This window comes from Anopheles marshallii, chromosome 2 (genome assembly GCF_943734725.1).
Source record: "Anopheles marshallii chromosome 2, idAnoMarsDA_429_01, whole genome shotgun sequence".
Lineage (NCBI taxonomy): Eukaryota > Metazoa > Arthropoda > Insecta > Diptera > Culicidae > Anopheles > Anopheles marshallii.
In genome coordinates this window covers 20,261,569-20,278,206 of record NC_071326.1, presented here as the reverse complement: position 1 = coordinate 20,278,206, position 16,638 = coordinate 20,261,569, and the positions used below count along the sequence as shown (strand labels likewise).

At 49.0% G+C, this 16,638-nt stretch overlaps 5 protein-coding genes across 5 annotated transcripts in view; 4 read left to right on the top strand and 1 right to left on the bottom strand.

Annotated features, from left to right (window-relative positions):
• Positions 1-3,010: 3,010 nt before the first annotated feature.
• LOC128709287 (sodium/calcium exchanger 3) overlaps positions 3,011-16,638 on the bottom strand; it is a 93,425-nt gene continuing 79,797 nt past the window's right edge. The window contains exons 4-8 of the mRNA XM_053804275.1: positions 7,623-7,722; positions 7,422-7,538; positions 3,530-3,688; positions 3,286-3,457; positions 3,011-3,215 (exon numbers count right to left, since the gene is read on the bottom strand). Coding sequence (XP_053660250.1) covers positions 3,011-3,215; positions 3,286-3,457; positions 3,530-3,688; positions 7,422-7,538; positions 7,623-7,722 — 753 coding nt within the window. The remainder of the gene's footprint in view (positions 3,216-3,285; positions 3,458-3,529; positions 3,689-7,421; positions 7,539-7,622; positions 7,723-16,638) is intronic.
• On the top strand, positions 8,388-9,963 carry LOC128709294 (cytochrome P450 6a2-like). Its single transcript, XM_053804281.1, has 2 exons — positions 8,388-9,468; positions 9,542-9,963. Exons 1-2 carry the CDS (start codon positions 8,388-8,390, stop codon positions 9,961-9,963), a joined length of 1,503 nt encoding a protein of 500 aa, XP_053660256.1.
• LOC128709290 (probable cytochrome P450 6a13) lies at positions 10,453-12,051 on the top strand. Its single transcript, XM_053804278.1, has 2 exons — positions 10,453-11,566; positions 11,636-12,051. Exons 1-2 carry the CDS (start codon positions 10,453-10,455, stop codon positions 12,049-12,051), a joined length of 1,530 nt encoding a protein of 509 aa, XP_053660253.1.
• On the top strand, positions 12,457-14,049 carry LOC128709291 (probable cytochrome P450 6a14). Its single transcript, XM_053804279.1, has 2 exons — positions 12,457-13,567; positions 13,634-14,049. Exons 1-2 carry the CDS (start codon positions 12,457-12,459, stop codon positions 14,047-14,049), a joined length of 1,527 nt encoding a protein of 508 aa, XP_053660254.1.
• Positions 14,621-16,231, top strand: LOC128709288 (probable cytochrome P450 6a21). The gene is made up of 2 exons (XM_053804276.1): positions 14,621-15,737; positions 15,816-16,231. The coding sequence occupies exons 1-2, from the start codon at positions 14,621-14,623 to the stop codon at positions 16,229-16,231; spliced, it is 1,533 nt and encodes a 510-aa protein (XP_053660251.1).

Genomic DNA, 16,638 nt, shown 5'->3' with positions numbered 1-16,638 from the left:
GCTACCGGTAAAACAATCCACCCGGGCGCGTAGCTCGCGCGCGCAGTTGAGATGGGAGTGAAGGATGGCTTAACGCTTACTACGCTACAATTTAAATACCCTAGAACGAGACTTACGCGGTATTTAGAGCACTAAGTAAATTCTTAAGTTGTATGCAGTTGTCGAAGAATGGAAGAATGGTTTCATTGTCTATATGAGTGTAGGTATATACCGTTACCGATACCGGGGTGGTGGTGGTGGTAGTTTTTTTTTTTCGTTGCGGATAGTAATTGTAGTGGTTTGCTGTAGTTGTGGTTATTGCTTTTCAACGCACCTTCTAACGGATGGAAGGATGCAATGGAGGCGCCCGGTCCTTTTGCTTCCATGCAGTTGGGAAGTTTGAGTGCGGGGTGCGCAGAGAAATGGTACACCTTCCACGCTGCGATCTGCGATTTAAACGCTTTCCCGCCCCCAAGGAGGTGGCGTGCTGTTAGTATCATCATTCGAATGAGTATTAGAAGTACTTGCTAAAACAAACCAGCGTCTGCGTCTTTATGAAGGTTTTTCGTTGCTAAAATTATAACGCATTACTCGCATTAAGTCTATTCGAACGAGAAGAAATAAATGGTTGCGTGACATAATGCTAACTAGTGATAGGAAACCGTGCTGCACGAAGGGTTGAGTTACAATCATCGCGAGCTTCAACTCCACCATAAACGAGGACGGGATTTCCTAGGAAACGTGGCAGGGAATTGGGAGTGATTCTGGGTGATTGAAAACACACACATACACACACACACACCTTGCCCATCTGCCGACCCGTGTTTGGACCCATGGTTAGATACGGTACGGTTCTCGTGGGGCTGTGGTCCACTATGCAGCTGGGGCCGATATGCACACTTCACAATAACCGCTAATGGTCGGTTTTTTTTTGGTCGATTGATTTGGATTGTTAAATTTACGCTACGCCATTACGGTCTACATCGGTGTTTCGTCGAGCATGTTTTCCTTCTCGAGTGGATTTGAATTTTGCAAAAAAAAACTAAGCCTCTCATGGTGGTCTAATGAGTGAATGAAAGAAGGAGTGAATGAGAAAATAGGACACGAGACAACAATTGCAGAAGAGTTGCAGATAAATCACCTAAAGAAGTCAGGTTGATTACGAAGATGTCAAGCATAAACTGATTGTCCGTACCTGATTATTGTTGTGTGTGTGTGTGTGTGTTTTGTTGTTCTGTTAAATGTGTTTCACCCTTGGGTTTTTGTTTTAAATATCATTATGTACAATAAGCTACAATCTCTTGCGACAAACTAAACTTGAGCAACACACTTGAACGATCTTTGGTTGGGTTTGGTTTCATTATTCTCTTCTCTCCGCTGTTTGTTCGTACACTAGAACTACGCTAGAGACCCACGCAAAATGGCGTACGCGTACACGCACATTCAATTCCGCCTTTTCCTTCCGATTTGGGGTTATGTTTACACACATTCACGCTATTATAACGAACGTCCTCGCTGACTAGAATGGTTTCGAGGCGGCATGTTTTGTTTCCCGCGTCGCTCTAGAATAAACGTGGTACATTTTACGAGTAACGAAAAAGGAAAAGCATTTCTCCATTGCTTCACCACGATCGCTCTCCCTTTCGCGCGCGAGCTCTCTCTCTCTCTCTCTCTGCTTGTTTCGCTTTGTCTTTGTGCCGCGTACGATCGGTGTACGGGAGGGTGTCGTAAGAGTTTTAGCTAGCAACGTTACAAAACCAACCCTTCCAGCCGTAACGGGGACATGCTAATAAGTAAATCGTACCATCTAAAAGTAATATCTTCCTCGCGAACTCCCATATTCCCGCCCCGAACTGACTGGGAACTCTTGGCTGCGTAACCGTACCGCATGCATTCATGATCGTAGCTTACTTTGTGTTTCGGTTCGTGTTTTCCGTCTCTGTTTTGTTGCTCGCGGAAAACCTTTGTCTACCACACACACACCTGCTAGTACCATTCGCACCCTACATACACTATACTACAAAGTTTCAACAAATTTGGCATATTGTATTTCGTGGTAGTAGTTGGTTGAGTGTTTGCTCTGTTATCTCCTTTACGTTTTGAAGGGGTTTCCACCGCCCATTTCATCATCGCAACATGCTTATCTGGCGGCTGCTAATGGGTGGTTTCTACTGCTAGTACTACACTCGCCCACCGTTCATCGCTCACTTCGCTTTGTTTAAATAGTTTTCTTCTGTTTTCTTCTCTTTTGTTTTGTTTTGTTTTGTTTTTTTTTGCTTAACAACTAGCACGTAATAACGAATATAACTATTTATACGCTCTAACGCATTCGCTTTGCCTCTTTAACGCCTGTCCACGTCTTCCCTTCCCCCACATAACGTCTCCACCTCCACCCACCTTCTCTCGGTCTCTCACTTACGGTTAAAATTACATTTACAAACAAGAACCTAAGGCGACACGTCTAAGACACACGGCCTGGCGGTTGGGGTAAAAGGATGCTTTTTGCAAACAGCATAACGATCAATAACAAAGAGAAAAACAAAGTAACGAAAAAAAAAAACGACATAAAATGTAAACGGCACTAAACAAAACAAAACAATAAACACGGCAGCGTCGACCGATCGCGCGATCGTTCCAGCCAACTGATCCAGCGCAGTGTGTGTGTGTGTTAGCTAGAAAGATGTATGGATTTGGGGTGTGGAAAAGGGGTTCGCGTTACCTTTAAAATTGTCTTCATCTGTGTGTTTGTGTGTTTTTTTCTGTTTGTTTTTGAAGCTAGCTTCTTCCCGATTTCTTCCTAGCTTTGTGTTAGCCTGCCCATCAAGGTTCCGGATTGGCGATTGGAAGCGACCCACAGTCTGGATGCTGCACGGAGAACGGATAAACGATTGCGGTGCATTTGCCTCTGGTGGCAGCACAATTGTCGTTGACTTTTGGGTTTTTGCAGAACTACTTCCCCGTTCCTTCGCTTCACTGCCTGTTCGTCTCTCATTCTATCTCCAGTTTGCGGTGTACGGCGTTTGGACACCGTTTAGAAACCCTTGATGATGCCGTAAGCCTCCAAGCTGCTGATCAGCAGATACACGATCCACAGCGAGAAGAAGAATATTGAGGTAACGATTTTGGCTTTCTTGGGACCACCGAGCTCTCCGCCGATTTTGGGATTCCTTCGGATCATCAGCACAACGATCGCAACTAGCGCCTCCGTGCAGAACAGCGTCACGGAGAAAGCCAACCTAAAATTGCGGCAAACGGGAAGTGTTAGTCGGTGGCCATCCTACCACACGCGCGTTGCTCCACACTTACGTTCCGGGCTCGACTTCAAACTCCCGACCGTGGAAGCTGTGGTAGCAGGCAGCAATCGTCCAGGCGACACCGATGCCCAGAAACACATTGACCGCATTGCTTCCCGTCACGTTACCGACGCTCGCATCGGCGTACTTGTCCTGTATGGCAGCAACCTTACTGGCGAACGTATCTAGCAATGGAAGGCAAGGGGGTTTTAGTTGCACGCGTTTGATGCGTTGGCACGGTTGAGCGACGGAAATACCTGGTATACTCGTTCCCAGCGCAACGAAGATAATGGCAGTGACTGAATCCTTGATGCCGAGCGTACAGCCGAAATGTGATGCGACATCGCCGATGATGGCCGTCACGACACCGATGCAGAAGATGGATACGACGAAGCACAGATATCCTCCGGACATGTCTGGAATTAAGTATGCGGCGAAGAGGAAACGGATAAGTAAAAACAGCATGCAAAGCAAGGATGTAACGCACACTATCCACTCCAGGTGCTTAGAATGCATGCGGTAAGGCGGTAAGTTCTCGGTGCACCTAGCAAAAACTCGGTCAAGTGTTGCCCAAACCCGAAGGGTCTAGGGGACGTACATCCTCTGGAGCACCCTTATGCTAATGCAATGCTGCTCTCGCTGCGTGTACGGGCATATAATTCATCTCCCTGCTGGCCATCGGTTTTTTTTGCTCCCTGCCAATATTTTCTACGTATTCCGTAAGTACTCATTTGGCTACTCGAGATCTTACGACCAAGACGGGCCATCCCTTCCAATGTGGGATGTTTCGATTGCACATCCTCTGAGTGCCATGTAGCATTAAGCCAGCGGGGAGCGGGTAGATTAAAACGTTCCAAACAATACTTTCGAACAGCTTAATACTTCTTTCAACAGGCACGATTAATCGGTTCAATATCCCGGCTTGGCTTTCAACTACTTGCTTGCTGCCTGACGCGTGCTTGTTTAATAACTTTTTCCCTCGAACCTCCAAACATCTGCGCTGGTTATCTCGCGTGTTCTCACCGTAAGCATCAGAAGCAGCGCGTGAACAGCAAATGCAGTCGAAGCAGTGAAAACTTTGACACATTTCCTGACAGCACTTCCGCTCATGGCGCACACACACACATGTGTTGTTCTTTTAGATAACTTTTCGCACCCCGAACCCGACCATGTATGCATTAACGCGCAGTGACTTTCACGCGCACGGATGGAAGGGGTCTCGTTTGGCCGGAAGATTGATGAATTGGTGCGGTGCCATTCTTGTGGCATGATTGATGGTGGACATTAATCCGGGCGAGATGGGAAGATGTGTCATATTGAAGAATTATCCATCGGGCACTGTGTTGCAGTTTTGTGTGTGCAGTGAAGGGTGATAATGTTTCCATGATTATTAATATTGGATAAGCCGACCATGGTTCGTCTGTACGGTGGCATCGAACCTTGCGGACATGTGAGCTGGTAATTCCGCCAGCGTTGGATTACTCGCAACGTGATGGCCAACCATGTGTCGTACCCATCAAACTGTTCTCCCGCCCGGAGTGCATCAAAACCGAGTTGTTCCGGTTGACGTTCCATGTTGCCACATGCATGTAAACTGCTTGCAAACAACGTTTACTCAAAGTACCACCTAGTCGCTTCGCTGTAAACGGGCAGTATTTCATTGCCGCCCCCAGGAACGGCTCCGGGGGAATGGTGGTTAACATAACCTTGTAAAGCGGCGTACGGCGCGTGGTGGCACATTCCGGCAGCAGAAACAAGCTTCGGGGAAACCACGTACGATAGCGCAGTAATCCCTTTTGGGGCTGTACTGGCTGGTTTTGTAGGTGCGCTCTATATCTGCAGCCACGGGACAGGTCATGATGCACCAGACCATGACTTTTGCAAATGGTCCTGTGACAGTTTTCGAATGCCACAACCCACAGGCCAGCTCGGGAAAGATCACATCCACCAGGGACCAGGACGGGCGAATGGATAACGCCATGCACATATATCACTTCTCCACATTTCCATCCATTACAATTGAATTTTCCATACCAGCATAGTGGCGTGGAAAGCGGTTTGTCTAGCTGCGCTCCGTAGACATGGATGGAAGATATTTAATGGAACCAATTGAAGGATCCTTTTGCTGAGGAACGTTTACCAGCGACGTTTAAGTTCGTTTAACCATGATGTAATGAAGATTTTATAAACTGTTTCAAATTGGAGTTACAGTCAACTGTTTTGCAATTAGTCTAATTAGTGCCATTGTTTTAGTAATTTTCCATAAATTTTGAAAGGTTCCCTTCATTTTATTTACAATAAAATCCATTAAACCTTTAAAATAAAGCTCAACCAAAGAGCTTAAAATTTGTTGATCCTTGTTTAAGTTATGGAAAAAAGTCAAAAGTTAAAATTAAAAAGTTAAAAAAAGTTATGAAAATGTACTAGCTAAATTTATGTTTGATCGTTGTCACAAAATAGTGGATCTGTCCCATACACGACATTCCCTCGTAGAGCCTCAGACATTGTCGTGTGGATAATGTTTGTTTCCAAGAAAATACATACCGTGTTTTCCAAAACTTTCAGAATGTATTCAGGAGATTGAGGAAAGTTTTTGCTTTGCATGAGTAATTCCGTAACTTCTTGAGAGGATATATCTCCCAAAGTGCTCCTGCAGAAAGCTCCTTGATGTTATCATTATCAATTCTGAACTATTGGTCAGAAGCACATTAATGGTTGCTTCTCTGGGGGCATTACACAGAGTACAGTTTAATGAAGTTGAATATATGAAGTTGAAGTTTCTTCACTCAACAAGAGTTCCACGAATCCAAATGCTCGTTATGCGAAGTTTAAAGAATTCGTTTAAAGATGTTCTCATTGTAAGGGAGTTGACTGTTGGAGTTGATTGTAAGCAAATTCTACGATTCTTTATAGAAATTGACAAATCAATATTTATTACTGGAAGGTACTTTTGTAAGCGCAATATTTTTCTAGCACTCGTACGTATTTGACTAAAGACATATCAAAGGAAATGAAAATATGAGGCCATCTCGCAAGGCCGGGCTTCTGCGACGTTCTAGTCTACGACCCCGCGAAAACCATTCAATTGGTACGGTACAACGCGTTTAGGAAACTGTCCAAAACGGCACCCGGCACGATGTGGGTGTGTAACGCTGGATAAAGGCATGCTATTATGGCCGTAAATTCCGGCTCTTCCCCAGCTGTTAGCTGTGTGGTGTGCTCCACACAACGAGTGGAGTAATAGGATGAAAAATTCCTTTCCACCAGGACGGCTAACGATTTGTAAGGATGGCCCCCTGAAATGAACCCAAACCGACCGAACCTTTATGAATGGAGCGAAGCAAATATGGCATGCTCCGCTTTTGGGCATGTTAAAGTTAGGCACACAATATTACGAACCACCATCCGTCTGTACCGCTGTACGGTTTGTTGTTGGTTTAACGAGTCGGAATGGAATTTTTCTGTTGAAGCATTCTTGCTGGAGTGCGTTTGGAGATTTGTTTCTGTTTGGCAGTGCATGTGAATGTGGATACAATGCTTCAAATTTTGTAATGGAATCTTCCCCGAATGGAATCTTAAAGCTACCCATAGCCATGTGTAAGAATCGTGCAAAAAAAACCGTACACATTTCTGTGGAGAAGCTATTATCTGTTCGCTTTATTGGCGTGCAAAATTTTCATGAGCGCTCGTTTGCACCCTTTTCCATCGTGCAACATGAATGCGTCAAATGGAAGGGATTTTTAAACTTTATTAACATGACCGCTGTTTGTACAGCGGCGCGCATGCCGGAGACTTCAAAACAGATGTCCCCCCACCCCGAACCCCATTCGGCAGCTGGAGATTAATTTCGTCAAATGAGCTCAGTTAAAATCCGTCTCGGAGCTGTTGAGGCGATAAAAGCACTTCCGTACGGAACACTTTATGATCCGTTTGCTGCCGGAAACCGGTTCCGTGTAATTGGGTTACATGGCTAATGGAAAGTTTTAATCAGCAAAAGGGCCGATGGTAATAATGGAGCCGCCTGAAATGTGTCCATGTTTTATGTGCTCTTGTCCGTTTGTTACGAGTCGCACTAGACGATAATGATCGACGATGGTGCCGTGCCGGCCCGAAACGGTATCAAATATGACAATCGTTCACGTAACTTACCGGTTGGTGGAATAAAGGCAAAGATAATCTTCCAGAACAGGGTGACAAAGTGCATAATGTAGTCCATACAGCTAGGCGTCGGTGGTTCTTCACCTTCGTTCTCGCCGTCATCGTCACCTGTAAACGCGGAGAACGTGCTGTTAACCATACGAACATGGTTGGGTCCGCACGCGATACGGAACGAACCGGGGTAACACTTACCGGCGCTGACAGTCATCGCTTCAACGAACTGTTCCTTCCACGATGAGGTACCGATCAGGATGGAAGCATTTGCACGCTGTACTAACTTATCTACGGTGTTCTGAGAGAGTGAAGAGAGAGGAGAGAAGTAGTTGCACATTAGAACACGAGTTTATGTACGGATTATTTGTAAATGTGCTAAAATCTTTGCTGGGCGGAGCTGTTGCGATGTTTGTTTTTCTAGACGCCTAAATGTAGGCAACGCGCTACACATGTTTGAAAATCTGAACGCTAACAAACGATGTTTATCAGTTTGCTGGTGGGTTTGGAGAGATTTTGAGCTACAAGCGAGGGCTGTTCGTGACAGTTGAATCATTTTGAGATTATTCACGTTGGTTCAAGAGCTTTGGAAGAAATACTGCTTTATGCGATAAAAACCTTAATTTTAATAGCTTAAATATGGAATATTTGAAAGTAAACGCATCCAGACACATAGAGAACAGGAACACCTCATTCCACCAGTTCTGAACAGGACAGCAGCACAAAGAAACAAAGGGAAAGCCAGACATTGAATGCAAAACAAAGCCTCAAGGTTCACCATTTCCACGGTGGTCTTAGCGTTCGATAAGTCATTGCAAGATTGCAAACATTGAACGATACGCATCCGCTATCGATGTGTTCCAGCGAGGCAATAAGATAAGCCCACGGGCGGTAACCGAAACGGTAACCCCGTAGCGTGCGAGTGTCCGAACCCCCCTTCATTTTGGCCCGTAGTGCCCGTTCGTCATGGTCGCGTTTTCGTGGGTGTTATTCCCGTGTGCGGTCGTGGTGGCCGGCATCACCGCCATCCGGTGGTTTTTGCGTCGTCGGCAAACGTACTGGCTCCGGCACGGTATACCGGCAGCCCGGAATCCCCATCTACTGTACGGCAACGTGGCAGGGCTGGCGGCAACGCACCACACCGTCACCATCCTGCAGGCGCTGTACCGGGAGTTTCGCGACCGTCAGCTACCGGCCGGTGGTTTTAATCTGTACTTTTCGCCCTTGCTGCTGATCATCGATCGCGCGTTGATCGAGCGTGTGCTGGTGAAGGATTTCGCCCAGTTCCAGGACCGTGGCCTGTACGCTAGCGCGAACGCGAATCCGCTAAGCAGCGAAACGTTGTTCTCGCTCGCTGGTGAACGATGGCACCGAATGCGGCAACAGCTGGGGCCGGCGTTTGGGGCGGGCAGCGTGCGGACCATGTTTCCAACCACGGTCCGCATCGCGCAGACGCTGGCGGTGTACATCGGTGCGCAAAGCAAACGGCGCGACCTCGAGTGGACGGATCTGATGGCGCGCTACACGACGGACGTGATCGGTAGCTGTGCGTTCGGGATCGATTGCCGCACGATACGCGACCCGGGGACGGAGTTTCGCGCGATGGGCTACCGGGCGTTCCGCTGCAGCCGGAGGCGGATGTGGAAGCTGCGGTTCGGGTACGGTTTCCGGCGAGTGGCCGACGCGCTGCAGCTGTGCGTGAGCGAACCGTGCGTGGAAACGTTCTTCCTGCAGCTGTGCCGGTCGACCGTGCTGCACCGGGAGAGCTACCAGCTGGTGAAGCGTGACTTCCTGCAGCAGCTGCTGGCGATGAAGGCCACGGAGCGGCTCGATATGACGCAGGTCGCCGGACAGTGCTATTCGTTCTTTATTGCCGGGTTCGAAACGTCCGCCAGTTTGATGAGCTTCTGTCTGTACGAGCTGGCCAAAAATGGCACCGTGCAGGAGCGGTTACGCGCGGCCATCGTGGCCGCCCTGGATGAAACCGATGGCCAGCTGAGCTACGACATGGTGATGTCACTCGGCTACTTGGATCAGGTGGTGAATGGTAATCATAAAGCATTATTTCAACCGTTTGAGGATGAGCGCCACGTGCACTAACGCTGTATTTCCCCATCCAGAAACGCTGCGCATGTATCCGCCGGTGGATTTCCTGTTTCGCGTTGCGAGTACCGACTACCCGGTGGACCATTTCGGGACCATTCCTCGCGGGACAGTGTTGGTGGTGCCAGTACATGCGTTACATCACGACGCCGAGTATTACCCGGACCCGGAGGTTTACGATCCGGAACGGTTTGCCGGTGCGCCGAAGTCGCGTAACGTACGGGACGGTGCACCATTCATGCCGTTCGGTTCGGGACCGAGGCACTGTATTGGGGCCACAGTTGGTCTGATGCTTGTGAAGGTTGGTTTGGTGGCGATGTTGCGCTCGTTTCGCTTCTCGCTGGATGTGGACCGTACGCCGGAGAAGGTTACCTTTAAACCGCGCTCGCTCGTGCTGGCACCAAACAGTGGGATGTACTTGAACGTGGCGCGGGTTTAGGAAATGTGATAAGAGACCACCCTTTGGTGGTGGTTATCGAAAAACGAAGGGTACGTTCGATGTTTTGGAACACATTGGCAATGTTTTGGCAAGTCATTGGCATTGCGTTGTCACTTATCTGCGGGCGGGATATTCGTTTACTTCACTATCGTTTGGTTCGTATGGCATCGATATTTATGACTGTTTGAGTGTTACAAATCGTGAGCGCGAATAACGTGAGATTTGTTTTCTAAATAAAAAAAGAACCCTTTCCAACGAATCGTTAGACAACAACCCCTGCTAGCAGATGCGATCTTGTGCGTGAAATCATCGTTCTCTACCAAAACAACACGCTTTAATTGAGCGGGTTCGCATGTGTGCGTGAACGTGAATCCATCCCTTCCCTAAACCGTATGCTTGTTCGCTCTTTTGTGTCGCTCCTCCACGGTGTCTGATCGGGTTCGACCGCTCAGTAGTGCGTTGACTGGCCTTCAAGGTGCACGCTGCACGATGGAGCTGGCAACTACAATTTTATCGTTACTGTTCGTAGTCGCGTCGGGACTGTATTGGTTCGTGCGCAGTCGGTCCAACTACTGGAGTAGCCGTGGCTTCCCAACCATTCCCGGTCAAAAGCTGCTGTTCGGACACGTGAAGGGCATCAACACCGAGCGGCATGCATCGTATGTCACCAGCGACATCTACCGGGCGCTGAAGAAGCGTGGTGAAGCGTTCGGTGGTTTCAACATGTTCATCATACCGGGCGTGATGCTGATCGAGCCGGACGTGATCAAGGCGATCCTGGTGAAGGATTTCCACATCTTTCACGACCGCGGGGTCTTCAGCGATCCCGAGGTAGATCCCCTGTCCGGCACGCTGTTCGCAATGCACGGCAAGCCGTGGAAGATTTTGCGCCAAAAGCTAACACCCACGTTCACGTCGGGCAAAATGAAGCAAATGTTCGGCACGATTCAGGAGGTGGCGGTGAGGCTGGGCACCTACGTGGACGAACACTCGCACCGGGAGGAGCTGGAAATGAAGGACATACTGGCACGGTACACGACGGACGTGATCGGGACGTGTGCGTTCGGGATTGAGTGTAACACGCTGAAGAACCCGGACTCGGAGTTCCTCAAGTACGGCAACAAGGTGTTCGAACAGAAGGTGTCCACGTTGATAAAGATCATTTTCATGCTGTTGGTGCGCAAGTACTGGCCCACGTTTATGCTGAAAATTACCGATGCCGAGGTGGAATCGTTCTTCCTCAATCTCGTGCGGGAAACGGTCGAGTACCGCGAGTCGAACAATGTGAAGCGGAACGATTTTCTAAACTTGCTGCTCCAGATTAAAAACACGGGAAAGCTGTGGGAAGAGGAGGAGGAGCACGTTGGCAAGGGTGAGGTCGGCATGACGCAGAACGAGCTGGCCGCGCAAGTGTTTATCTTCTTTTTGGCCGGTTTCGAAACGTCCTCCACCACGATGAACTTCTGTCTGTACGAGCTGGCGAAAAACTCCGAGCTGCAGGAACGGCTCCGGCAGGAAATAAACCGTGCGATCGAGCGCAACGGGGGCGAGCTGACGTACGACGTGGTGATGGGTGTCGAGTATCTGAACATGGTCGTCGATGGTAAGTTCGTGCGCTCGGTGAATTTGTGAGTCAAGTAGCAACTGTTCGCTCCCGTGTGGTTCATTACAGAAACGCTTCGCAAGTACCCACCGCTGGAGACGATCACGCGCAGCCCCGAGCAGGACTACACCGTCCCCGGCACGAAACACATCATCCCGAAGGGTACGATGGTGCAGATACCGATCTACGCACTGCATCACGATCCGGACTACTATCCCGACCCGGAGCGCTTCGACCCGGAACGGTTCCGGCCGGAGGTGGCGAATGCACGCCCACCGTACGTGTACCTGCCGTTCGGCGAAGGACCGCGGGTTTGTATTGGGCTGCGGTTTGGCATGATGCAGACCAAGGTGGGCCTTATCCAGCTGCTGCGCCAGTTCCGCTTTTCGCCGACAGAGAAAACACCCGACACTATTCGCTTCATGCCAAACGTGTTCATTCTGTCCCCGGACAGTGGGAACTATCTGCATGTGGAGAAGATATAGTACGGGGCCTGCTGGCCGGCAGCACATCATGCTCAGCGATACACCATGTTTGTAATAGCGAAAGTGTGGTGCGAACTATTAATAGAAGGTTGCTTCTTGTTACGAATTCTTACGATCAGCTGTATCGAACCTTTGCGCTCCTGCGGATGGCGTCATCGCACGGTATTACACGCTTAATGTTAACCATATGTTGATTTGTTTATGTGAATAAATCCGAGTTTGGCTTGCGGGAAGCGATCCCAGGGGTGGTAATGTCGGAATTTTAACGACTTGTGTCCAAAAGAGAGGAGAGTATTCGTGTTTTAAGTAAGCAAGTGAACGCCGTGAGTTTTAGTTGGACTGGGACTTGATCGATCGGTGAGCATCAGTTTCGTTTTAGCAGTTGGTGTTGCTAGAAGCCTCACCATGGCGCTGGTCGGAGTGATACTGCTGGGCGTGGTGTTGTTGCTGACGGTTGCTTATCTATTCCTGCGCGAGAGACACAGCTTCTGGCGTAGGAGAGGCTTCCCGTGCAAGCCCAACCCGAGCCTGTTGTTTGGTCAAATGGAAGGCAATGGAAGCACCAAGCATGCGGCATACGTCACGCAGGAAATCTACAACTACGCCAAGGAGCAAGGCGAACGCTACGTTGGGTACAGCTTTTTCTTCATGCCCATACTGATGGTGTGTGACATCGAGCTGGTGAAAACGATACTGGTGAAGGATTTCACCGTGTTCCACGACCGTGGCATTTACAGCAACTCCCGCGTCGACCCGCTGTCCGGCAATCTGTTTGCGCTCGAGGGCCACGAATGGCGTGAGATGCGCCAGAAGCTGACACCGACGTTTAGCTCTGGCCGGATGAAGCAAATGTTCGGCACGATGCTGCAGGTTGCAGAAGAGCTGCACAAGCACATGCTGGCAAACATCGATCGCGAGATCGAGATGAAGGATGTGCTGGCACGGTTTACCACGGACGTGATCGGGACGTGTGCGTTCGGCATCGAGTGCAATACGCTCGATAATCCGGACTCGGAGTTCCTCAAGTACGGCAAACGGGTTTTCGAGCACCGGCTGGTTGCGATGCTGAAAATGACATTCGCGATGCTGTTCAAGGGCACGGCCACGAAGCTGGGCGTTAAGGTGACGGACGACGATCTGGAGCAGTTCTTCCTTAATCTCGTCCACGAAACGGTTGAGTATCGCGAACGGAACGATGTGCAGCGGAACGATTTCCTGAACCTGCTGCTGCAGATCAAAAACAAGGGATGCCTTGCGGAGCAGGACGGCGGCCACACCGGACCGAGCGGCGTGGGTATGACGATGAACGAGCTGGCGGCGCAAGTGTTTATCTTTTTCGTGGCCGGTTTCGAGACGTCCTCGACGGTGATGAACTTTTGTCTGTACGAGCTGGCGAAAAACCCCGACGTACAGGAGCGTTTGCGGGAGGAGATTAATCGTGCGATCGAAACCAACGACGGAAAGCTGACGTACGAGGTAGTGATGGACCAGGAGTACCTCGGACAGGTGGTTAATGGTAAGAGCGTTCAAATGTTAACAAAGCGAACGAAGTAACTAAACAAAGTGCATCGTTATTTCCCAGAAACGCTCCGCAAATATCCACCGCTGGAGACTACCCTACGGATGACGGCACAGGATTATACGATCCCCGGCACGGACCATGTGATTCCGCGTAATGTCGGGGTTCAGGTGCCGGTGTTTGGCATTCATCGCGATCCCGAACACTATCCCGATCCGGAACGGTTCGATCCGGGTCGGTTTTCGGCTGACGAGTGCCAGAAGCGTCCGGCCTACACGTTTTTACCGTTCGGCGAGGGACCGCGGATGTGTATCGGGATGCGCTTCGGCATGATGCAGGTTAAGGTGGGTCTGGTGACCTTGCTGCGCTCCTTTCGCTTCTTCCCATCCGCCCAAACACCCGAGCGGATCGTGTTTGATCCGAAATCGTTCATTCTTTCACCCATCGGTGGTAACTATTTGACGGTGGAGAAGCTTTAAACTGCCAAAGGCATTCGTAATTGATGTTAATGTGGTAAATGATGTTGTGTTTCAATAAAGGTTTAAAAAGAGAAGGGATTATGCGTTCTTTAACCCACCACTGAGCGCTGGGAGCATCTTTTACGGCAGGCCCCTTATCAGATGTTTGCCCGTATATGGAATAACAAGCCCTTTATCAACCGATAACGCACACGCGCATTGCAACAATCGGTCCGATATTGAGTCACCCACGTTGCAAATCCATATTTGGCATTTACTGTTTACCAAACGCGTAGGCCTAATCATCAACCTAGGTCAGGAATGGTGGTGTGAGTAGGAAGCCGAAAAATAGTTCATACGCGCTTGTCAGCGGGACAACATACCGTATGTGTGTGCGTGTACCGGCAGATGGTGTAGATAGCCAAAAATTCCACCTGAAGATCAAAAGCTGCAAATCATCGTGCCGTACATTGAACGCACACCAATAAATTCGTTGAGTACATATTTGCGAAACAGACGCTTAATAAAAAGGTATGCGAGCGGCGTCGAACAGTCAGTTTAGTCCAGCAGCGGCAGCTGTGAGTGAAGCAAGATGGAACTTCTGGGTTATGTGTTGACCGCGTTCGTGTTTGTCGTGTCGATTGCGTACCTGTACCTGCGCAGTCGGCACAACTTTTGGCGTGACCGTAGCATTCCGCATGTACGCGGGAAGCCTCATCTGGTGATGGGGCACATGGAACACTTCAATACGAAGCACGGTTCGTACATTAATCAGGAACTGTACCAGGATCTTAAAGCGCGCGGTGAAACCTTCGGTGGAATGAGTTTCTTCTTCATACCAGGAATAATACTGGTCGATCCGGAGCTGGTGAAAGCGGTACTGGTGAAGGATTTCAACGTGTTTCACGACCGGGGCGTCTTTAACGACGCTAAAGCGGACCCGCTCTCTGCCCATCTGTTTGCACTGGAAGGCCAGGAGTGGCGTTTGTTGCGTCAGAAACTAACGCCAACGTTCACGTCTGGCCGGATGAAGCAAATGTTCGGTACCATCCAGCAGGTGGCCGGAGAGTTTCTGAAGTACATGAATGAGAACTGTCACCGGGAGATGGAGATGAAGGATGTGCTGGCACGGTTTACCACGGACGTGATCGGGACGTGTGCGTTCGGGATTGAGTGCAACTCGCTGACGAATCCGGACTCGGAGTTCCGAAAATATGGCAACAAGGTGTTCGAGCAGGATATGATTCTCATGATGAAGTTCGTGTTTGCCACCATGTTCAAGGGGCTGGCGAAGCGAATCGGTGTTAAGCTGACCGATGAAGGTGTGGAACGGTTTTTCCTGCAGGTGGTACGCGATACGGTGCAGTATCGGGAGATGAACAACGTACAGCGGAACGACTTTATGAACCTGCTGCTGCAGATTAAGAACAAGGGTTATTTGGACGAGCGCGACGGTGGAGCGAGTCACACTGGCAAGGGTGAAGCCGCTATGACACTGAACGAACTAGCGGCGCAGGTGTTTGTGTTTTTCCTGGCCGGATTCGAAACGTCCTCCACCACGATGAACTTCTGTCTGTACGAGCTGGCAAAGAATCAGGACATTCAGGAGCGGCTCCGTGAGGAGATCGAACGTGCGATCGACGACAACGATGGACAAGTGACTTACGAAATGGTTATGAACAACCAGTACCTTGATAATGTGATCAACGGTAAGCATTGCTCTAATGAATGTGCTATTTCTGCAAAATTCAATCAGCTCATTTAACACATCCTCCGTACTCTTACAGAAACCCTACGCAAGTACCCTCCGATTGAGTCACTTTCCCGTGTGGCAATGCGCGATTACACCATACCCGGAACGAAGCATGTGATCCCGAAGGACACGTTTGTCCAGATTCCCGTGTACGCACTGCAACGCGATCCCGAGTTCTACCCGGAACCGAACCAATTCAATCCGGATCGATTCCTGCCGGAGGAGGTAAAGCAGCGCCATCCGTACGTCTTCCTGCCCTTCGGCGAGGGTCCACGCGTTTGTATTGGATTGCGTTTTGGAATGATGCAGGCAAAGCTTGGCCTAATCACGTTGCTGAGGAACTTCCGCTTCACGCCATCGTCCCAAACACCGGCCGAATTCGAATTCGACCCCAAGTCATTCATATTATCACCCACGAAGGGTAACTATCTTAAGGTTGATAAGATATAGGGTCCCTAGGGGTTCACGAGTGCGTAGAAATATTCGTTGGAGGCATTTCGAAAAATGGATTGCGCTCGAAGGTTTTGCTCGAACGTTTAGATTCAGTTGTTTTACGTTAGCGCATATACGAATGATTAGTCAGAGGAAGTTAAGCATATAGCTGGAAAAGAAGATAACATTAAGTGTTATTCAGTTAAGAAACTGCTTAATTCAGAGCAGTATAAAACTAGAAATTATTATACTAGAATTATTAAAACTAGAAAAATTATGTTCCGTGCAATAAAACTGATAATTTTAATAATCTTCAGCTTTATTTTCTTCGTATTACGCTAGAAACATGTTTCATGAACTCGATAACGGTGTGTTAAAATAGATGATTTAAAATCAAATTGCATATTAGCTTGAAGCAATAACAG